At 45.0% G+C, this 24,198-nt stretch overlaps 1 protein-coding gene across 4 annotated transcripts in view; it reads right to left on the bottom strand.

Annotated features, from left to right (window-relative positions):
- The window catches only part of RBFOX1 (RNA binding fox-1 homolog 1), a 332,921-nt gene that overhangs the window by 154,678 nt on the left and 154,045 nt on the right, over nt 1-24,198 (bottom strand). For 2 of the 4 annotated variants that reach the window (XM_021698134.1, XM_021698135.1), the window contains exon 2: nt 17,441-17,683. In XM_021698134.1, coding sequence (XP_021553809.1) covers nt 17,441-17,683 — 243 coding nt within the window. Of the gene's footprint in view, nt 1-13,051; nt 13,058-17,440; nt 17,684-24,198 lie in introns of those variants that run through there. The other 2 variants (XM_044915066.1, XM_021698136.1) reach the window with 2 other exon arrangements.

The following is a 24,198-nucleotide window of genomic DNA, read 5'->3' as shown; positions in this document are numbered from 1 at the left end:
GATGGACCTCACAGAACCAGGTCCATCTTTCCTTCGTCCTTTTCCTCCAAACCCAGCCCCTTAGAGAAGGCTGCAGGAGAAGTACTACAGAGTTGTGGTTTTAGCACAGATTGTGGGTTCAGACATACCACGTATGATGTGATCACAGGAAAGACATCAAGTCATGTCAACTCTCCAAACCTCAATTTCCTCATCTGTAAAGAGAGTATCATCTACACCTGATGTCCATTCTGAAGGCTACATTGTAAAAGACTATAGTACCTCAAACTAGTAACAGAAGTTCACATGTGTGCATATTGTGTATTACAAAGAGCTTTGGCAGATTCTTTGGTCATTTGATAGTTACTCCAACCCTGTGAGTTGGGCAGGGCATAGATTATTATTGTGTCCATTTGAAAGATGGGAAAACCAAGACTTAAAGTGTTTCTTCATCATAGCCCCCATTGACTGAGTGCCAATTACATGCCAGGCGTAGTCATAGACCTTTGCCTGAAATACCCACTTTGTGTTCACAAAAGCCGTGTAAGTTAAGACAATTATAGTCTGAAAAATTGAGGCTCAGGGACATTAAGTAACTTGCTTAGCTGGTTAAGAGGTGGTAGAAGTAGAATTTGATTCAAGACAATGTGACACCATGTTGGTGATCTTACTACCCCTGCACTGAGTGATTTGCATAGGCGGATGCCCTAACTGGAATGGGAACTGAAGACTCTTAGCTTTAACATTTGTTTCTCCCCATGGCATTATACACTGTGACTCAATTATAGGAAACTCTGTGTTTCAGACTAAACCTAAAACATTATCAATTAATTCCAGTCTGGCTGTCCAATTTTTAAAAGGGCAGAGATTTAATGTGTCAGAAATTCAGATTCAACTACATTTCATTGCTTGTTGCCTATATGCCAAGTGCTTCCTTATAAATCAATCCATTTAAGAATCCCAGCTACCATGTGAAATAGGCACTATTCTGTCCATTTTAAAGATAAAGGAATAGAGGCTTGTGTAATGATGTACCTACATGTCTCACAAGCATCTCCAAGTTCACACACACACACACACACACACGCACAAATTTTTATCTCAAATCCTTCTACTCTTTGGCAAATGATCCTCATCTCCACCAAGATTCAGCTTTGTAAGAGTTGGCCTTTACTCATGCCCAAACTTAAAGTCATCCCGGATCCTACCCACTTTCTTACATCCTATAGCCAACTCCTTGCCCAGACCACACTAATGCATGTTGTCCTGTCCTGTCTGGACCACTGCAGTAGCTCACTGACTCCTCTTTCTGCCACGCTCCCTCCACGGCCTGACACTGCCCCTTTCAAATAGCAGGAACTCAAGACTTTTCCACAAATAAATAAATGACGTACAATTCTGGAGTATCTACCTTATTCCGGGCACTGTGCTTGGCATGAAGAATAAAAAAGACAAGACACAGTGGCATCATTATGGACTTCATAGCTTTATGGCAAGAATAAAGTTTTAAATTACTCTAAAATTATCGGATGTCACTTAATAGATTGTTACAATTTTGACATATTGTATGGATTCAATAAGCATTATTTTTGGATGTCAAAGGGATGAATTCTCAAGGCATATGCAGCATGTCAAGGGGGCACCAACCACGGCTTTGAGATGGTATCATGAAAGGGTTTACAGATGAGCAGAAATGGGGAATAAGTGTACAGGTCTCTCAGAATCTCCAGCAATAAGATTACAAATACTTCAGAATTTAATTCCAGCATGGAAGGCATCCCTTCCATCTGACTTAGCTCCCCCCTGATGTCATAGAACCCAGATCATTTTCAAACTATGCTGAGGTTTCAGAAACTGTTCCCATTGCTGAGCTGCAATTTACCGCAAGATGCCTGGCAATGTAGCTCGCCAACATCCCCACTGTGAATAAAGATGATGTGGACCAATCGCTTACATCTATGAAAATCTAAGTGACTGTGAAGGTAGACCCCAGGTTCCCAGGCACAGAAAGGGCCTGTGAGCCCAGCAATCCTGAGCTGGCCCAGGGAAATGATGGGAAATTCAATTTCAGAAGGGCTGTTTGCAAAGTAATCCAATCTATTATGGTGTGTGCATTATTATTGTATTATATTGAGTAATATCACATTTAAAGAGATTTCATAGCATCATAGCCTTGCACGAGGGAATATAAAAGCGGTTAATAAAACAGAGAAGTACAATTTCCCTTCAGTGTTAGTTATGCTATGTTAGTTATATGCAGAATAATAATCAGAGGTCCATTTAGCTTGACTTTGGAAGTAACAGATGTGTAATTACCTCGCGTCTACAGTGTCATTATCAAGGGCTCAGCCCCAGTGTCAGACCACTGCGCATCCTCATGAAGCCTGCAGACTCGAAGCCCAAGCAGCAGGTGCTAAATCACAGGGCTTCCTAAAGCCACACACGTGTCTCAGGGTAGGCTGGGCTCCGTGCTGGAATCCAGCTGCCACACGGAACCCAGATCCTGGTCTCTGGAATCTTCCTCTGCCGTGGGTATCCTCCTTCCCTATGAGCACTTATTTTTAAAAGAAAACATGGGGTTCCCCACCCCCCAGTAACTCCCTCTGCTGAGCTTGTGAAGGCTGGCAGGCAAAAAAAATATTCTCAGCAGGTCTGCTGAGAGCCATGGAAGAATCTTCAGTGACTGTTCGCCGAAAACTGACCTTCAGTGCTGCTACTCAGGCCTCCAGAGGCCCTTCTTGGGATCAGTTGTTCTAGCTGCAGAAGACTTGGCCCTGGGGCTTAGCACACTGTACGTGTCAGCTCCGGAGCTGGGCATCGGTTGTCCAATTCAGTCAAGAGTTGGCTCCAGTAGCTGTGCTTTAAAGGGCTGCCATGGCCGAATTAAAGAGCTATGCCTTTGCATCAGCCAGGACTGGGTTTGACTTCTGTGCCCATCACTTTCTGAAGGTGCACCCTCTCTGGGTCTCTGTTTTCCTGACCTGGGAAATGGGGGTAACCCTGCCGGCCATTAGGTGTAGGATTAATGAACTTAAAGCCTGAATACATTGGCCACAACTATTATTATCAACCTGTTAATGATAACAAGTGTGATATTCATTCCATGATCTCAGAAGAATATAACAGGTACTAATCCAGCTTGGATTTAAATCAGAGACAGCAGTGAAATAGGTTCTGACTTTTGTGTGTGTGTGTGTGTGTGTGTGTGTGAATATGGATGTATTTAGGGGTACAAGATGCTATATTTCTTTTTTTTTTTAAATATTTTATTTATTTATTTGAGAGAGAGAGAGCACATGAGAGGGGGGAGGGTCAGAGGGAGAAGCAGGCTCCTCGCTGAGCAGGGAGCCCAATGCGGGACTCGATCCCGGGACTCCAGGATCATGACCTGAGCCGAAGGCAGTCGCTTAACCAACTGAGCCACCCAGGTGCCCGATGCTATATTTCTGATATAAGTCTGGCATTCACTGAATTCTGGCATTACACAAACATTTACTTTCTCGCCAGAGTTCCACAGGGAAGTCCAGTCTGATGAAGGAGCAAGAATAAAAGAAATGTAATTCACTGGCCAGGGGAGAAACTGGAAATGTCTTATTAAAAAATAATCCAGAAGACCCACATGACCTAGTCAAACTCAAATGCCTACCAAGACTAGTAAGGGTGGTAAAATACTGTAGGGAGTGGTGGTGACCACGGCAAACAGCCTTGAGAGACAGGTTACCCTCAACATTAGCACACCGCTGCTGTGCTCTGTTAAACTTTTCCATTTTTTTAAAAAAAGATTTTATTTATTTATTTATTTATTTATTTGACAGAGAGAGACACACTGAGAGAAGGAACACAAGCAGGGGGAGTGGGAGAGGGAGAAGCAGGCTTCCCGCTGAGCAGGGAGCCCGATGCAGGGCTCGATCCCAGGACCCCGGGATCATGACCTGAGCCGAAGGCAGACGCTCAACGACTGAGCCACCCAGGCGCCCCTAAACTTTTCCATTTTTTAATCAGAGCCAGACTATACTGTGAAATCTCCTATTTCAAAATGTAGGCAATTCATTCCATTTGTGAACCCAACAAAACAGGCCTGAGGTCTAAATAAAGCCAGCAGGCCAACAATATGTAAACTTTGGCCTGGATCAGGAATCAGCGAACCTTTTAAGTAGAGGAAAATAGTATTTTCAGCTCACTGGGTTATATGTCTGTTGTAATTACTCAGCTCTGCAAAAGCAAAGCAGCATAGTCAATACATGAATGAATTGGTGCAACTGTGTTCCAATAAAACTTTATTGACAAAAACAGGCAGTGGGCCAGTATTGACCCACTGGTCATAGTTTGCCAACTTTTGACCTGGCTTAGCACTGATTGATACTAAAGGCCTGGGGAAGGCTGGAGAGAAGAGGGAAAACGGGGTGCCGGCAAGGGGCTTTGCATCCCATTGACAGCTGGATCAGACAGAAAGACAGCCAAGGCTCTGAAGTCCAGGTAATGCCTGCAACTCTCCTTTTCAACCTCTGACCAGGTCCTCTCTAGTCTTTGTCAAGAGTGCCAGTGGCTCAAAACGGGAGAAGACCCCCAAATCCAAGGACTAATGCACCTTGCTTGCCTTCTGCCTCCAAACTTCCACTCCTGGAGTCAAAGAGACTCTTGTTCTCAAGCCTGCCCCATCCTCATCTTCTCTCTCCCTTTGGTGAGGCCAGATGGGTGTCACCTGGAGACAGTGCCTGGAACCCCAGGCAATTCCTTGCATAATTGCTAACCCGGCGCCCACGTGCAATCTGGGTAGAGGGAAGGCGGGATGGGCCCACCTCCTGTCATTCCTGTGGTGCTGTCACCACTGCTTTTCTTAGCAAGAAAACGGTAGTTAATCTCTTCCCCTAAAAAAGGCCAGGGAACAATCTCTTTAAATTGCAGTGTTACAATGTGAAGCAAAGATGCAGAAGTCAAATACAATTTGGGTTATAATTAGCGATTTCCTTGTAGCAAGTTTCTCTGGGAGATCCAGGCTTCCTTAGTCAGCTTGCCAAAAGGTCTGAGGCCCTTTTCACTCCATGGGGCCACTGGATGCCCTGGGGGTCTGGGGTGTTTGGGGGATGGGAGGAGAGGGATCAGACAGAGAAACTGTGTGTGTGTGTGTGTGTGTGTGTAAATTGAGGCAGTTTTCGGCTAAACACAGAATTATGGGGACAAAGATTATTAACACATTTGTCTGCTATGATATCATGATTAAAATAACAGAGAATGTCATTTAGGTAAAATAAACTACTTCTGATGGGGAAGTCACACAATGTGGGTTTAGGAATCTGCCAGACCTCTGCTTGCATTTACATTCCTCCCTTTATTAGCTGTAGGGCCCTGGGGCAAGTGACTTAACATCTGTGCTTCTATTTCCTCATCTATAATTCTGGTATTGTCACATCCATCCCTCGATGGGCTATGGAATGTGAAGAAAATGTGCCATGTAGTGCTTGGCTCTTGGAGTGAATGATAGAGTGGATTCTGGAGTCGGATTAGCTGCCTCTAAATCCCTGCTCTGCCTTATTGGCTCTGTGATGTGACCTTGGGCAGTCTCCTTGATTTCTCTATGCTCTGGTTCTCTCATTTAGGTAACAAGGGGTCAGTTATGGTCCCCGCCTCCTCTGGATGCTGTAAGATTCACTCAGGTCATGCACATAAAGTTTGTAGCATCACTGCACTAGGCATCTAGTATGTGCTCACTAAATGCTAGTTACTGTTCCTCATACGTTATTAATAAATGACAGCTGCCTCTTTTTTTTAAAATTCTTTTTAGCCCAAGAAATTTCCATTTGTTTTCCTACCAATTAGGATGCACATTTATATTTTTCACTTTTAAAAGACCAGTGTAACCCAAACTTTTTGAATTGTATTATTTGTAACTCACTCTATTAATTTTTTTAAAGGAAAAAAACTGCCTTTTTTACTTCCAAAACAAGTCTGCAACTGTTAAGGTTTCAAATCATCTTGGTCCCAATGGCCTGGTTTGTTTAGGTCTGTACAGGCTACAAACCTCGGTCTATCAAAGAACAAATTTGCCCATGTAGCTTTGTCCCAAGGACATCGAGATCACATAAAAATCAAGTCCTTGAGCCTGATACATTCCTGACGCAAGAGGGATGGCTTATTGTCCGGGTTGTAGTGACCTTCTCTCCGAAGTCCAGGAGTTGAAGAGCCCCTAGGGCTCTCCATTCTGCTTGGCTCACCTACCAGGCTCACCTGCCTCAAAGGCTTTGTTTGGTCTTCTATGGAGGGCAGAGCCCAGCCTTGGAGCTTCTGCCCCTCAGGGAGCTTGTGCGGTAACTTGGACGCAGCTGTACAGAAAAGGTTATAATTTGACAATCTGACAGCCTCTCTCCTTTCCAGGGATGCAAAGGCAGAAACCCAGACCCCCTAGTTAGAGTGTTTTGACTCAGAAGCGATTCAGACTAGAGCTGGTTGGAATACATAACACCACTGAATGAGCACAGCCTCTTCAACCTAACCAACAGGATCAGCAGGAGAGAAGGAGGGAAATAAGGACTCTTTTTAGAATTCTGGAAGCCTTCTAAGGTGTGAGTAAGGCTCTGCAACCTCTGGCTAGGAACCAAAGTAAGATGTCAAAGAGAAATGGAGCCCCAAGTCATAGTCTGAACTGCTCCTAAAGATACCAGGTTTTATCCATTTCAATGCAGAGATAACCCCAAGTAAGTGGATTTTGAAAACTACTACAGAATCGAGGAGATGGAAGGGAAAAAGGACGGTCACAGCCAGTAGAATCCATAGTGGGGGAAGTGTTACAGTGGAAATTTTCTTTTTGGGACATCCCTGTTGTGATATTCACTGTATAACTCAGGCAGGTCACTTTCCCTCTCTGAGCCTTGGTGTCATTCATAAATGAAGCAGGCAGATAGGATGGTCATTTCAAGCTATAACCTTCTATGATTCTCTACACTGTCATGCAGAAGCATTCAAGTTGTCTTTTTTTTTTTTTTAAAGATTTTATTTATTTATTTGAGAGAGAGAGAATGAGAGACAGAGAGCATGAGAGGGAGGAAGGTCAGAGGGAGAAGCAGACTCCCTGCCGAGTAGGGAGCCCGATGCGGGACTCGATCCCGGGACTCCAGGATCATGACCTGAGCCGAAGGCAGTCGCTTAACCAACTGAGCCACCCAGGCGCCCTCAAGTTGTCTTTTTTATACACCTATAATGAAGGATTAAAGCTCATAACTCTGCCTCTTGTTTAAAAAAAAATAAATTAAGATTCCAAGACTAAGTCAGGGGTTATAAACTCATATCTTCAGAGGCTGGGCAGATAACAAAAATGAGTGAAACAGGAGTGAACAAGAGAACACATAAAAATCCAAATAGCTGCTTATTTTTAAAAAAACATCAAAAGATACTATAATGCTGGGTCAGCGATCCAATATGGCAGTGATTGGACGGGCGGATGGGGGCACCCCTTTGGATGGTCCATGTGTCTTCTAGACTACAACAGTGTCACTACCAAGGGGTCACATAGCACCTTGCCTATGGTTTTATCTTTCCTACATTAATGGAGAAAATTAATGATTTCTTTTACCTATGTCTCCATCATAAACCGATCTCTCTCAAACATGTATGTTACTTGCCTGGACCTGAAAGCATTTGAGTTTCAGCCCTTAACTTGTATTATCTCCTATCTGTACAGTGAGAAGATGCACCAGGTGGACTCTTCGGTTTCCTCTGGCTCTAACATGCCAAGGGTCTGGCCAAGGCACCCAGGAACCCTCCGTTAACAGAGCATAGCCAACTACTTTCTCCAGCCAAGGATCCAAATAGAGCACAGAATTCCTATGAACTCAATATAAACTTGTAGAATATATGGCCACCAATTAAGAGCATGAGCTATGGTTGGCTGATGAGTGATTCAAATACTGCGCACAAAACAGATGAGTGCCTGCTTCCTAAGTTCATTTAAAAACAAACGAAAAAACAAGCAAAAGCAACAAAACCACCTAATGGGGCTATGAGCCATGCAAAGGCAATTAGGTTTTTCAAACACCTAGACCAGCCACTTGCACAGCTCACAGACAGCCCACTTCATCTTCAGATTATCCAATCATTAACCCAACTCTTTAGAACTACACCATGTGCTGATACTTGCTCAAAGACTAACATCTTCATCAAGGGTAGAGATTGCTTAGTCATCCCGAGAGTGTAAAATTAATGACAATGAATATGGGTGTGAATAAGCACAAAACACCAGATGGAGAGAAAGCCAAGGTGAAACATTTCAAGTGCCTAGTAGACCTGCGACTCAAACACGACAATCAAGTCCCCCGAAGGAAACACCAACTCACTCCCAGAGTATGTCTGATCTTTCCTCATTTAGCAAAAGCAAGGTGGCTTTGAGCCCTACAAACAGAACATCAATTGCATATTTCCCTAATAAATCTTAGCCTCATGTGCGCATGGCCTGGACATAATTAGGTCAATGACTAGCTGCCACCCATCAGTCGAACTCAGACACGAGTGGTTGGAAGCTATTCGTATCAAAATCATTAAATGTAAGAATTACTTGTAAAATAAATGTGGGGATTTTTGAGTCTTGGTTTGACTCTTAACACAGAAAGTTATGCAATTCTTAGGATGAATTTATTCTCCTGAAGAATTTTGAGAATGAAAAATTCAGGACAGAAGAGAACACTCTGATTTCCCATTAGGAATGATGCGATTTTTTTCTCATAATTGGAAAGGTTCTTATGGTAGAGCATCTACTGTGTGCCTGTCACTGTGAAGCCCTGCCTCAGCATTATCTCCTCAGGACGTCACTGCTGCTCTCAGCCTCACATATATGGAGGCAGCAAGTGAGGCTCAGAGAGGTTATGTCACACGCCAATGGTCCCACTCCACATCAGAAATGGAGTGGGAACTTCAGGCTCTTCACTTGATTCTTCTCTGATGCTCTTGACAATACTGAATGGTATTTATCTCTGACCTGTCATGAGAACCTTCACTTCCACTGGATTCCGAGGCCATAACCCTAGTGCTGTAACAGGACATTACACACATGGGTCTCTGATGCTCCCAGCCAGGCCGCCCCTCTCAGAGTTATCCTAAGGTGGGATTAATCATGACTTTTGGCCTATCAGGACTGGGAACTGGTGAACAATGGCTTTAGAATGGTAAAATGGCCCTGGTATTGGGGAATGAAGGCCTTTAATTTATCCTGAAAGCCATGGGCCATTTATTTTAAAGTTATCCAGGAGGCAGAAGCATAATACTTGGCCTCATGAGGGAACAAGAGGCCGTTCCTGTGTCCTTAAGGTAAATGTGAACCTTAGGCAAATAGAACTGGTGTGGACAAAACAGCTCAGCCACACTGTCATCTGAAAAGACAATTGTGAAGCCACCGAAACGTGTTATTGGAGTTTGCTCAAGGCACAGGTCTCAAATAAGAGCACACGCTAAGCCTGTAATATTGCACATGCTTGGGTCTGCGGGGGCCCTCCCCAGGGTGGGATGGGTGATTCCCAGGCAAAGCATTCCGTACAATTTACATGGAGAAGAGCCTGGCTTGAGTGCCTAGGTGTGCCTGGGGATGCCTTCTGGGCTTCAAGCCCTCATTAGGACTTTGGTCTTGAGTCTGACACACCTGGTTTGGAGCTCTAGCTCCTCCCTATTAGCTACAGTGAACTTCAGGAAGTCCCTTGCCGTGGTTCCTTATATAATGCTTCATATGGGGATGATAATGCTTCATATATATTTTTTTGAGGGGGGTGGTAGAAAGTCAAGATAACTTGAAATTGTGCATGAAAAGTGCTTAGGACATAGTCTGACACTCACTGAGCAAAGACTATCATTTTTGAGATTGCTATTCCCCGTTTCCTGTTTTGACATGGCTACTCAGCCTATTTTTAGACAGGCTCAATGATTTCGCCAAACTTTGAATGTGAGCAGGTGAGGCCGAAGTCCTCCACCAGGCAGAGGAACTCTCTGGTGTTCTCCGACACAGCTCTGAGGGGTATTTAGAAGGGAAGAGGAAGGGGGTTTGGAGAAGGGCAGAACCTCAGAGGAGGGAGGGAACATGAGGGATGATAAGAGCAGAGAGGTCAAATGCTCCAGCCCAAATGGTGAAGCAGAAGGTCTGATCCCAACAAATCTGGAGTCCAGGTTCTTCACTGACCTGCTACTCTAAACCAGAGAGCAGGGCTAAAGAAACCAGAAGAATTCTAGATTGTTCGCCCTGGCCTCGGGCACTGGTCACCTATGCTGCCAGCTGGGAGCCCTTGTAGGGAATACCCCAGAGATTGAGGAAAGAGCCAGACTTTGACATGAGACAGACCTGGGCAAAGCTCTCCACTCTGCCACTCACAACTCTCCCAAACTCACAGTGTCCTTAGCCTCTTGGTGCCTCTGTTTCCCCAATGTAAAATGGGAGTATGGGTATCATTTAAAGGGTTTGGTGTGGAGGCAAAACAAGATGAGGTGTGCACAGCATCCATCATGGTCTGTGGACCATAGCAGGCCTCAGTCAACAGCGGCACACCTTCCTTTCCCTCTTCCCAGATGGCAGACAACTCTCAAACTATCTTAATTCTGTTCTTTTGGAAAGAGGAATTAGAGAGGTAGAGATTTGATTTAGAGACAGAAAGACAGAAGAGAGATTGAGAGAGACAGAGAGATAGAGATAGAGATAGAGATAGACACACATAGAGAGAGAAGTAGACCAGCAAGCCTGCTATAGACTGAATGTCTGTGTCCCCCAAAATTCACATGTAGAAATCCTATCCCCCCCAAGGTGATGATATTGGGAGATGGGGCATTTGGGAGGGGATCAGGTCATAAGGGTGGATGCCTCATAAAGAAGCTCCAGAGAGCTCCTCGTCCCCTCCCACCATGTGAGGACACAGTGGGAAGTGCACCCTCACCAGACATGGCCCCCGCCAGAGCCATGGTCTCAGACTTGTCGGCCCCACAACCATGAGAAATGAACGTCTGCTGTTTATAAGCCACCCAGTTTGTAGTATTTTCGTTATAGCAGCCCGAATGGACCAAGACACAGGCATATGCTCCCACTGGCACAAGACATTTTTGGAAGGAAAGATAAGGAATTGGTAACTGTTATTTCTTGCAAGGAGATGAAGAACTGGGCTTGTGGGCACTAAGAAACTTTGGTTTTCATTGTATACCCTTTTCTAAAGTGTGGCTTTTTTAACCACAAACTTGAGTTGCTTTAATATAATAATAATGTAATTTATAATTTAATAATTTAAACTAATTTAATAATTTAATATAATATTAATATCAACAACAGCAGCAGCTAACAGACTAAAGGGAATGCACTGAGTTTTCCCCACACCTCAGCTACACACCCGGCTTCAAAAGCAGAGCCAGTCTTTAAAGGGGATGAGAACAGGAAGTCATCACCAACCAATGTCTTCACTTCTTAAAGGTATTAAGGAAATCTGGAGACCCAGTTGACGCTGTAGTTGGAAGCAGCTTAAGGTCAGGGACTTGGCTCCTCAAGCAGCTCCTGTCCCTGTCAACAGAGTCCAGAGCTCGGGGACCTCGCCCTAGGACCCATATTCTTTCTCCCATCAGATCCCAGAGCTGGTGGGAGACTTTACACAGACTGCAGAGGTGTTAAAAATAGAAGTTAAGTTGCTATTGGAGATACATGGAGAATTCACTACTTGCAAATCTCTAATTATAATATGTCAAGAGTAAAATACCTTGTCAGGAGCAGTAGCTAAGATAACAGAGCATTGGTTCTGTCAACACGGCGATCCACGATGTGTTTGGAGGCCTACCTTGAATAGACACCCAGCAGAAACATGTCCTGCAGGGACTCCTCTCAGCCCTTGGGGAATGGAGGGGATGACCTGGTAGGTCTTTTCTGTCTGTACTTTGCTCAGTTCTGGTTGGGAGCTCTGGGTGCATCCTGTTTCCCTTTTACAGATTTTGTATTTTGTGTTAAATCATGTGCATATATTAGATGTTCTTGGAGCCTACCAGATGGATGGATGTTTTCTCATACCCAAAACTACTTGGTTTCTCAAAGAAATGATGTCCTCGACAGTGCCCTCAGACTGGCATTAAGAACCGTGCACAAGGACAGTTAGGGTAACTCCAGGCACAATACGACCCTGTGGAGAATAACATAGGCATGCAAATACAGGGCCATGGACTCCAGGATTAGGAGAACATGGGTCTGACCCACTCAGGGTTAAATTCCTTCCTCAGGTTAACACAGAACCTGGAGTGGAGGGAAGGTACACTCAGTAAATGCGTGAGGATGCAGAGACATTTTGAAGCCCACTTGTCACAGACCATGTTCTGCTCGGTTGGGTCAGTAAAGTACAACTGAGAAGTGTGTCATGGACAGCAGAAACACCTTCTGTCTTGGCCAAGAGAGAAAAGCATATGCATGGAATCATGTGTAGTAGAAAACAAGATGGCCTCTTTTATGTTCCTGCCCCTTCCTGAGGCCAGGTAACCCCCTCCTCCAGTTTAGAATGGTTCCCCTTGCTTTGAAACTCCCAGGGACAGCGTGTCTTACCCAAATGTTGCTGGAGAAGACAAAGGGGCCGGCTAACCAACCCTCCACAAATTCACACGCTCCCAGCTCAGAGAGGCGCCCATTGCCCCTCAGACACCCTAGGAATCATCTGAACCAGATTCTTAGCATGTTTGTCCAAATTCAGGAATCATTCTATTGCTCCCAAATTCCTCTGCTTCTCTCTGTCAGCTGATGATGGTGACTTCATCCCTGAGAACCGGAAGGCAACAGAGAAGGAGCTCCTCACAGTATTTCCTGACTTGGAGATTTCTCGATTTCCACACACATCCACTCTTCTTGCTGTGGTCTGAATGTTCGTGCCTCCCCCCCACTCACATGTTGGAATCCTAAAGCCCCAGGGTTGGTGTTAGGAGGTGTTTAGGAGGCTTTAGGAGGTGATCAGGTCATGAAGGGGAGTCCTCATGAATGGGATTAGTGTTCTTATAAAAGAGATCCAGAGAGCTCCCTCACCTCTTCTGCTATGTGAGGACACAGTGAGAAAGCTCAGCTATGAACCAGGAAGGGTCCCTCGCTCGACCACACTGGCACCTTGATCTTGGACTTACAGCCTCCAGATCTGTGTGCAACAAATTTCTGATCTTTATAAGCCAGTTTGTGGGATTTTATTACAGCAGCCCAAATGGACCAAGACATTTCTCTTCTATTTCAAACCTGAAATGTTCCCCAAATTTCATAGGAGCCTTATTTGTAGTGACCCAAAGCTGAAAACAACCAAAATACCCATCAACGAGCAAATGGATCAACAAATTGTGGGGCATCCACACAATGGCTTGCTACTTGGCAATGAAAAGCAGTGAGCTACAGATCTAACAAGTCAGAGGAATCTAAAAGCAATGATGCTAAGTGAAAGAAGCCAGGCAAAAAGAGTACATAATGTTTGACTTTCTTGTTCTAAACTTCTAGAAACTAAAAACTAAGCTATAGTGAAAGAAGCAGATCTGTGGGTCCCTCTGGGGAATGAGGTAGAGGGCAGGAGGAAAGATTGTAGAGACGTAGGAGAAAGCTTTGGGGTGATGGAAATGTTGGTTACACCATATGTACGTATGTCATCACTTATCAAATTGCATGCCCTAAATACACACAGGTTATTGTGTGTCAATTATATATTAATAAAGCTGTAAAAAAATAAAGTATCTCCTCCCCTTTCCTAGACTACCTGCTGTATGTGTACACCCTTGATCACCTTCTCTCCTGAGTCATCATTCCCTACCTCCTGTTCTCGGTCCCTCCACCTGCCCCCACAGGTGCCTTCTCCTTGGCATAAAATAGGAACTGAAATCTACTCTTGTACAAACTGCTTCCTCTGAACTCTCATGCTCCTCAGTTGCTATCTTTTCTTTCTCTTGACTGCAAGTGCTCATGATGGGTAGTGCACTCTAACCCCAACCATTCCCATTTACTTCTCAAGTCCTGGCCCCCTGGTATCTCTCCTCAGCACTCTAGTGCACTGCTTTCTCCCTGTCTCCAGTGATGCCGGCTTCAGTAATGTCTTCTGAGTTCACACCTGCCAGGCAGCCCTGACAACACTCTTCTGGTTCAACCTCCAGTCTGGAGACCCCATTCATGTCAGTAGCTCCTTGCCTTCCAAACCTTGCCACCTGTGAGTTTTTCAGTGATCTGCCTGTACTTCTCTCCATTCCTGATGCTTGGCAAATGTATCTGTTCAAGCTTCTCCATACAAATGGCTCACCCTTAGTTCTGACCAGTTTCTATCTGTTTAATACCGTTAGTAAGAAGATCCTAAGCACCTTATCATTGACTCTGGTGGACCCATGCTTGGTCTCTATATTTGGATATGGGGCTCCTCAGTGGCTCCAGGGCTGAGGCACCCATTCTCAGCTTCAGCCACTGAACAGATAGAATACAATGCAAACCAGGGAAAGAGAGTGGTTCCCAGGACTTGTCTGCATGGATTAATCCAAGAGTCTTTCCCTAGGAACCTGGTATGATATCAGGAGCCTGAACTTTCAGGGACCATCATACAAAACTAGAGAATAAAGGTAAGCAAGAGGAAGAAGAGCCACAGGCGGATCTTGTTGGAACTTAACACAATGTATGCCAACCACCAAGTTGTGTCTAAAGTCAACCGTCCTTTGAGACTTTTTGTTGTATAAGCCAATGCATTTCCTCCTGAATTTTCTGTTACTAACAGCAACCAGAAGATTATGAACTGTATATCCCCTCAACCATGGTGTTGAGGCACATCCCTTAGCAAGTGTTTCTTCCATCATCAAAACACATTAAAGCCTTAAAAATCCATGCTCTAGAGCTTATCACATTACAATCATAATAGAACACATATCCTATATTCTTTAGCAGACCAAAAATCTCTCTAAGGGAAGAGAGCATGTGTGCTCACCATTTCATGGCACTGCAGTGCCTGAGGCTCTGTGGACACCCAACACCCTGTTTAAATTTGTGTTGATGTCTAAAGAGTTCTTTTTGTGACAGAAGGATGTTGAGCATCACAACTTTTCGAATGGATTCTGATCTCCTTTTAGGTATGCGCCGTTAACCTTCCTTTTAAGATTGCCCTTTCTAACTCTTCTGGCTTAAACTTTTTCAATGGATTCCTATTGCTCCTAATGTGGAATTCCACCCACTTATCAAACCCACCAGGCCCATGGGATATGATCCCTGGTGACTGTTCCCATTTCGTCCTTTCCCACCGTACCCCTGGACCTTCTTCACATGCCCTGGACATACTGGCCTCTTTCTAGTTTTTTGAACAAGTCAAGATCTTTTCAACCTTGGGACCTTGACCTTGGTATTCCTTCTGCCTGGAAAGCTTATCTTCTCATCTTAAATATCATCTTCTTCAAGAAAGAGTCTCAGACTACTCATCTGCATGCAGTACCCCTGTTCTTCTTAATCCTCCATGGCACCTGTCTTTTCCTTAAGAGCACCTATCACAGTTTGTGTTTATACAGGTGTTTGATCGACACATGCTCACTCTATGACTCTCACACTAAGTTATAAGAGGGAAAGGATCATTTCTGCTCGGTTCAGCCACGTCACCTAGTATGAGTCCTAGCCACAGTAGAGGCTTAAAAATATGCCTGAACAATGGATCTTCCACAGCAGGTTAATATAGTAGGCACATATTGAAGCTTAATAGATAATGTCTGATTGAACATTATTACATGTCTTTTTCAGTCCTAAAATAACCTTCTAAAGCCCTACTGACATTGACTGTCGTAAAATAACCAAAACCAAATAAACATCAACCTGGTAGTTAACACAGCTGATAATAGACACCTGCTAGACCAGCAAACCCATTTAATAAATTCGTTGCTAAGTCTGAACAGCCAGATAGAAACAGGAAATAGCACTGTTCACAAAAACCCAAAGATGAAAACAACTCAAATGCTCATCAGTGAATAGACAAACAAGTGGCATAACCATACAGTGGAATAGTATTCAGTCATAAAAAGGAACAAAGTACTGATACATGCTACAGTGTGGATAAACCCTGAAAACATTCTACTAAGTGAAAAAAGCCAGAACCAAAAGGTCATATATTGTATAATTCTGTTTTTATGAAATATCTAGAATGGGCCAATCCATACAGACAGAAAGCACATTTGTAGGAATGGGGAGTGTGTTTGTAATGGGTATGGGGTTTCCTTCTGGGGTGATGAAAATGTTCTGGAACTAGATATGGTGATGGTTGCACTGAACTGTGAATGTTCTCAATCCCACTGAATTATATGTATTAAAATAGTTAAAATGGTAAATTCCATGTCATACACATATTTTACCACAATTAAAAAGGGGAGACAGGCAATAGACCATGTTAGAATGTATACTATTTTTCAAAAATCTCTGTATCTGACCTCAAAATGAAGTACCAGGTAGCAAAGTAGTAAATGGTTACTTTGAGGGCCAAAAAATAATCTCCTGCTGCAAACCAAGAAATTTCCTCACAAATACTGGTTTTCCAGACGTCTGGGGGCAGGAAAGAGGCACAGTTGCCTTCTACCTACGAAATGTTCTACCCTAGAGGCTTGGCGTGCCCAGGCTTCTAAAGAATCCCACAGAACAAGGTTTCTCAAATGAACATATACATCTTGCGGTTATTTTAGGTCACGCACAAACGAACAAGTGTTTAATTTTAATAATTATTTTTGTTTAGGCTTATCTTTGATTAATAGCCAACAATGCTAGTTTTTTAATTTATGGTGGTGATAAAATGTTTCTTTTTTGTTTGTTTGCTTGTTTTTAATCCACTGAATGCATTCACATGCAATAAGATGTACTTTTTTTTGGTGCATAAAGTAAACAGCCACCATCAAAATACGGAACATCCCATGACCCTGCAAAATTCTCTGGTGCTGCCCCTTTGCAGCCCAGGCCTCCCCTGCCCTATGGCTCACACAAGACACAGAACAACACAGATAAATTGCAAAGGCCTGAAGGAGGCTGAAGAAGCTGAAGAAGACAGGGGCTGGGATGCGGAGGAGCTGCAAAGGGGCATGAGGTTTCTTTCTGGGTGGTGGAAATATTCCAAAATTAGATCGTGCCACTGGTTGCACAAGTCTGCAAATATATTAGAAATCAGTGAATTGTACACCAAAAATAGGCGAATTTCTGGTATACAAATTATATCTCCATAAAGCTGTTAAAGTTACATAGTGTATGATTCTACCAAGGGGACATCATTCCAGAAAAGGCAGTGCAATAGGAACAGAAATTAGATGAAGGTTTCCCTTTATGAATAAAGGCAGTTAAGGAAAAATGTGCTGATTTAAGTAAGTAATAGGAGAGGAGGCCTCTAGACAGGGGAACTTTGCGAGCCGCTGCGAGAGGGCCGGCCTCAGGGACTGCTCCGCCGTGGTAGCCCCCGGCGGGTGGCGGGCGCCGCGTCGTCACCCCCACCCACCCGCCTACCCAGGACTCGCGCCGACTTACTGTGGCGGTGCCCGACACGGTCTGCGCGCTGGTGTCCGCTGCGCTCTGCTCCGAGTGCGTCTGGGCGGGAGGGTACAGGTTTAACGTGTGCTCGGGGACGGTCGTCTGGCCCGTGTACTCTGGCGCGGGGTGGGGATGAGGGGCCGTGTATTCCGCGGGGATGCCGTTCTGAGGGGGAGCAAACTGGGCCGAAGCGTAAGGCTGAGCCATTGTGTCCGGGGCCGCTGCTGCTTCCTGATTACCCTAAAAAAAATCAGAAAGGGGGAGAGAGGGTGAGAACACCGTGAGAGGGCACCAGGCAGACCCCTTCCCTGGGGCCCAAGGACTAGTGCTCCCCGCAACACTCTGCAGGGGCCAGCACTATGCCAAGAGCCCGAGATGAACGCATCCCACTTCGTCTTCCCCAGACTCGATAAGGAAATAGTGCTCAGCATGTATACAGACATAACCCCATTGCGCAGATGCAGAAATCGAGGCTCAGCAAGATGCAGTCACTTTCCCCATACCTTCCAGCCCCATAGCCAAAGACGGAGGTTCTGTGCTCTGCCCGATTAGATTTTTCTGGCAGATCCTTATTTCGTTCCCATTTTGGAACATATGAGCATATAGTTGTCTCCAGCGATAGCAGAGCCTTGATTTGGTACTTAAAATGCCAAGAGAGATTAAATTGAACGTGTGTGTTCTTGAGAGCAGAGACAATTCATCTAAGCATTTGAATTTAATCAAAGTTTTATGTGACTTGGCTCACATAATGGGATGGGGGAAGTCCTTTTAATGGTCACAGTGTGTGTGTGTGTGTGTGTGTGTGTGTGTGTGTGTGTGTGTGTGTGTGATGTTCCCAGCGCCAATATGAAGCAGCCAATGGACATTCAAGACCTAATTTGGACAAAGATGGCACTCTGTGATACTGTGTTCACCATTTTAAGTATCTTTACAAAATGCTGGACTTAACCTCATTAGTCAATGCCTCCCCCCCGCCCCGCCTTATTTTTTATAAGCACAGAGTATTATATAACAATTCACCCTTCCAATCTAGGCAAAACATGCAGCGTGATCATTACAGTCAAGTCAAAAGAATAAAAAAAACCCTGAATTCAAATGCTTCCATTTCAGGAAACATCTATCTCTCTCTACCCGACCCAAACCCTCATAACTCTACTACCCTATACACACACACACACACACACACAGAGGCATGCTCACACATGCACACTGCACCAGAAACTGTAACCCAGAGGCCCAAATTTTTCATGATCTCATGAGATCATGAAAAGAGATAAGTCAGAGAGAGAGAGAGAATCTTAGCAATTAAGCACACCAAAGAGCTGCCTCTCCCATTGTCCATGGTCAATCAGATGTGACTTCAGCCCTCATAGAATGATACCAGGGCAAAAATGTCAGAATTGCTCACATCTCCTCGGTCCCCGCCACCAACATTCGAGAGCCTCTCCAGCTAAAGCAACTTGAGTGCAGCAAAAACATTATGACAGAGAAGGGAACCAAAAAAAAAGTTTATTCTCGGAGCCGTGCACAGAGCTTGTGCATTTGTTTAGAGGGGACCTTAATTAGAATGTTAAAGATGACACTTTGAAGAGAACTAAGCTTAGGATAAGTTTAAAACATTTTACAAGTGAAAACATTCCCATCATGCCCTTTCCTCCCCCAGACGAATGTCTCCAAATGTCTGTGCATTGGAAGCAGAAATGCACAACCACTGCTTACTTTCTGTCTAACGTCTTTTCCTCGCGTTTGGGGCTGTGCAGGGTCTGTCTGCGCTGTGGTTGGATCCCTGCACGTGGAAAGTTAACCCTGACCATCCTTGGGAAGCCACATTATCACTGCTGCTTCGTAATAACGCCTGGTTTCCTTTTAGGGGACACGTCCACTCTCAGCCCACAGAGTGCAGATGGAGCTGAGCCCTGCCGCAGCTTACCTCCAGACACAGTCACATGACCCTGGCTATTCAGAGGGTTCCACGGTCACAGTCACAGGGACATGGGTTCACGCCCATCTATCTAAGCCAGTTAGTGAGTTCACCTCTAGCAACACCAAGGAGGCAAGGTTCCTGGAGTTTGGGGAAGAAGTTCTCCTTCCTCTGGGATTGGCAGCTGTAAAAATAATGCCACCTAGATCTGCCAACAACTGCCACTTGAAAAGGACCCACCTAAAGCAGAAGCCAACCCAGGGGAAAACGGAGCCCAGAAAATGAGAAACAGGTCAACTGAGTCCCGGTGATATCACGTGAAGCCTTGGATCCAGCTTTACCTGCAGTTAATAACACCACTGTTTGCTTCAGTTACATGAGTCAGTAAATGCCTCCTTTTGGGTAAGATAGTTTTATTTTCTGTTACTTACAACCAAAAGAGTCTGGACTAATAAGAACAGAAACATCCTCTCCCATTTATAAGGCAACTAGCATCCTTCTCTTCTACAGGGGTGCTCAAGGAACATAGCTCTCTGTATGCAAATTCCATGCAGAGCCACTTCTTTCTGGCTGATGAGAAGTTTGGGATCTTGAGAACCCTCCAAAGGGAAATTCGTTGTGCCAGATTCTACTTCTGCCCAAAGGTCTGTTTCAGCCCCGCCCCCCTTCAATCTGCTGCTTCTTTGAATTGAAAGCCAGGCTAGTGAAAACTCCAGGTGTGGCCCCATAGGGGAGCATGAAATGATCCCACAAGCAACAGCAGAGAGATGCTCACACAAAGAAAAAGCTTTCCTCCCCTCTGCGTCTAGCAGAAAACACTTTTATGGGGACACATAGGCCTTTCCACATAGCAGAGCAGTCTCAGGGACAGTGATCTCTCCCCCACAGGTTCCCAAAAAAACTGCAAGGGCTTTCTGTTGGGATCTGAGCTCTCTCTGCATCAGAAGGAGAAAGGCCTGCCCTTAGGAAGCCAACAGTCACTCCATACTCTCCACACCCATCAAGTCTACCCATTCGCTGCCCCTCTGCTTGGAAAACCCTCCCTACTCCCTTGCCTGGCTAGTCTTGAATGTCCTTTCAGGTCCCAGGCCAAGTCCTCTAGCAAGTCTTCCTTGACACTGAGCCCACTTATGCTCCACTGTAGCTTGTGGCCACATCTCACATAATTCTTAGTGCTGCCACTGCCTGCTTATTTGTCTGGGAGAGTCCTCAGGGCTGGGGACCGTGTCACATTCTCCATTCAATTTCCAGTGTCCCATGGCATGCTAGCTGCAAAGTAGGCATTTATCAGTACTTGCTAAGTGAATGCATGCTCGAATAATGAACGCTGGGCTCTGAGAAGCTTAATCTGGCAACAGGAAATAGGGTGGGGGGGTGGGGGGATAGAAAAGGGGTTGGCAAATGATCCATGGGACAAATCTGGCCCACTGGTTGTTTTGTAAATAAAGTTTTATTGAGACACAGCCATGCTCATCGGGCTATAATGTCAGAGTTGAGTAGTTGTGAGAGACCCACAAAATCTAAATTATTTAACCATATTGGCCCTTTGTGGAAAAAGTTTTTAAATCAAGGTGGCAAAGTTATCACTAAATATGGGGACATCAAGTAAGAAGCCACTGTTGCGGAAGTAATGGTAAGTTTGGGCAGGAAATAAAGTTGGCAGTAAAAGCGGAAGACAGAGAAAGGGGGGTGCATTCTCCCTAAACCAAGGAGGAAAGCTCAGCCAGAGTTGTGGATGGGTGGTGCCGAGGATGGTGCCCAATGGAGAAGTCTTCTTCAGAGTGTGCTTTCCATCTTTGTACCTCTGCGTTATAAGCACACACGTGCACACGCAGGCTTCAGACTCAGCACAGTGGGCTGCCGAGGGGAAGATCAATGACGACCTCAGGCTTCTGTGCTCATGTGAAAGGGATCTCTTCTTCTTACTAATACTCAGAAGGCACACTGAGGGATGCTTTCTTCTCAGGCCTAGAAGGTACCAGGCATTGTGCTGGGGGTCTGGCGACAGTACTTCTTACGCAGGGTGACTGCTCCCCGGGACATGTGACAATGTGTGCAGACACTTTTGGTTGTTCCCAGTGAGGGGGAAGGGTTGCTGCTCACATCTAGTAGGGAGAGGCCAGGGATGGTGCTAAACACCCTACAATGCATGGGACAGTGCATTGCGCAAAGGATTACCTAGCCCCAAATGTTAATCTCGCCAAGACCTAGGATCCCTGCTTTGCATGCGGTGCCTCTTTCATCCCATGTTCCTTTGCTGTGAAGGAGACTGCAGTCCAGAACTAGGAAATGATCGTCACAGCAACAAGTAGCTCTTAGGGAAGCCAGGAGCCAAATGGATGCCCAGGTGTCTCTGATCTTGAAAGACTATCACCTGGTGGAAAGGTTTGTGCCCGTTTTGAAATAAACGAACCTCTCTCGGTCATACATACACCATGGCCTCAGGACCTGCTACCCACCTGGTGGTGTGTTACACCCTATGGGGAGTCAGTGCTGGCGTACTTGATACAGAAATACCAGTGTTCCATTTGCCAGACGAGCCTCTGGTGCATGTTAAAGCCACAGCCTAGAAAATTTGTGCCATCTCAAGCCCAGGGTCTAGCGTTACAAGGTTCTGAGGCTGTCCTAGGAAAGGCAAGGGCCAACTGGGGACAAACCATCCAAACCTTGTGCCATTCTGGCAAACCCAGGGCACCAAGCTCTAGGGAGTGTGTCCATGGTCACCAAGGAGCCCACAGGTAGCGTTCAAGTCCATGAGGCTCTGGACGGCACTCCTGCTCTGAAGTCCTCAAACAGATGTTAGTGGGACCCCCCACAGTTACTTATTAACACTGACAGCTGTTCCAGAGAGACCCTATTAATATTCCCAACATTTGCACTTTGGGCTAATTACGGCTAATATTTAATTAAGATCATTGTACTTCCTACAGAATTCTTTTTTACCTTCAAATGGCTTCAGAGATGTCTTTGTTTCCTCCCTAGTGGTGTTCCTGGATTCTTAGCTTGGCTGAAGTGTGTTTTCTGGAAAAATACATTCGCATTAGGGGCACCTTTGGTACTCCAGGTCAAGGCAGATCTTGGGCACGTGAACAGGTTGAAAGCCAAGGCCAACTACACGTAGGTGACAGTGACAGATGAAAATTATTTGGAGCATTCTGGCTAGATAGTCCCTCATTTTGTAGAAGCTGCCTTCTTTCTTCTACTCCAATGCCAAGCCCCCACCTTTCCCTAAATAAATGGGATGATCACAAAGATTCTGGTATCTACTGAGTCAGGGTGCTTGTGGGTGTCCTGAGGTGGTGGGGAGGGTGATTCGGCTTTGCACAGAACCCCCACATCATCCAGCAAGTGCTGCAAGAGATGTGCAAACCTAACATCAGATGTTCAGTGCCCGGACTTTCCTGGGTTGCTGATAAATACACAAAATAGTTTTTTGAAAAAAGCCAAGACCTTAGGTTTTCTGTCCACGCTTGCTGCTGTGGAACTGGATGGAGACTTGAAATAGAGAACAGTTATTAGGAATGTAGAGGAAACTTCCCTGTCCTCATACCACAAGCCTCAATCAGAGCAGCAACTCAACAACAGCAAGATGATGTGGGACCCCATCATTACCCGAGATACCCCAATGGGTGGCTTGGACTCTAGTTACTGAGAGCAAGAGGATTATTAAAATGCAACCAAGTTTGAGTCACCAAAGGAAAAAAAAAATGCCATTTCAATTTAAATATTTTACTGAAGCATGAAATAGCCAGGATATTATTGCTATTTTAAGACAAACACTGTAATCTGACTATTAGCATAGTGTGCCGACACGACTGCTTGCAGACATTCAGAGAGGCAGTCTTCAAACACTGGAGGATTGCTTCAGTCATTGAAATACCTGGCACCTTTAATTTTCTCTCCGAGGTGGGCTCAGGAGACAGTCAGAGAGAAAATGAGAGCCACCCCCCCACCCCGCCCACAACCCCCAGACATCTCCCTTCTCCCAATTCATTGCCCCAAGTGGTTTAATAAAGTCATTTTTGGAAAGTAATACGAGAACAAAGGGTGGCAGCCCATCAGATTTGCAAAATATTTTGGCCCCAAATCTAATGCAAACCACATTTCAACTGAGAAATAGTCTTTACGTGGCAGAGTGCGAAGTGGGGATGTTCTTTTCAATGTAACTGCCTTTTAGTGAGAGGACAAAGTACCTGCTTTCAGAGCTGTCAAGGTGGACTTTAAAATAATGAAGTATTCTTCCTGTGTACGTGTGTGTGTGTTTCCCCAGCTTTAATAGTCAAAGTTCTTGAATTATCGTTTCCCCTTTTGGTTCTGGAATTGATTTGCCCCCCGTCCATTTCTTGCCCCGCAAAACCCCTTCTGGCCTAAACACAGTCCTTCCAATGAAGACATGCACAGGAACTGTTCGGCCCTAATAAACCAGTGATTGTATCTGTCCACACAGCCAAGAAAAGCAGCCACTCCCAGAGGGGACCCCCACCCCCAACACGGACTCCTGGAAGAAAGCCTCCCTTCTTGGTCTCCTGCAGTTTTCCATCTTGCTGACTGTTTTACTTTAGTTTTGTAGCGTGGTCTGTTCTACTTCTCTGGCAAGAAATTGCGCATATTCAGAGAAAGCCTCCAGTGCCTGACTGAAAAGAGCTAAGCTGTATCATGCCCCCAGGGGCATTGAGACAAAGAAGAAAATGCAAAATTACACCATTAACCTGCTGGTTCTAAGACCAGCTCAGTTAGACACATCAAGCAGAAAGCTCCCTCTCTCTCTCTCTCTCTCTCTCTCTCACACACACACACACACACACACAGGCATAAATCTTTAAAAAAAAAAAAA

This window comes from Neomonachus schauinslandi, chromosome 5 (genome assembly GCF_002201575.2).
Source record: "Neomonachus schauinslandi chromosome 5, ASM220157v2, whole genome shotgun sequence".
In the NCBI taxonomy this organism is placed as follows: domain Eukaryota; kingdom Metazoa; phylum Chordata; class Mammalia; order Carnivora; family Phocidae; genus Neomonachus; species Neomonachus schauinslandi.
Note: the sequence above shows the minus strand (reverse complement) of the source record. Positions and strands in the feature narration are given on the sequence as shown.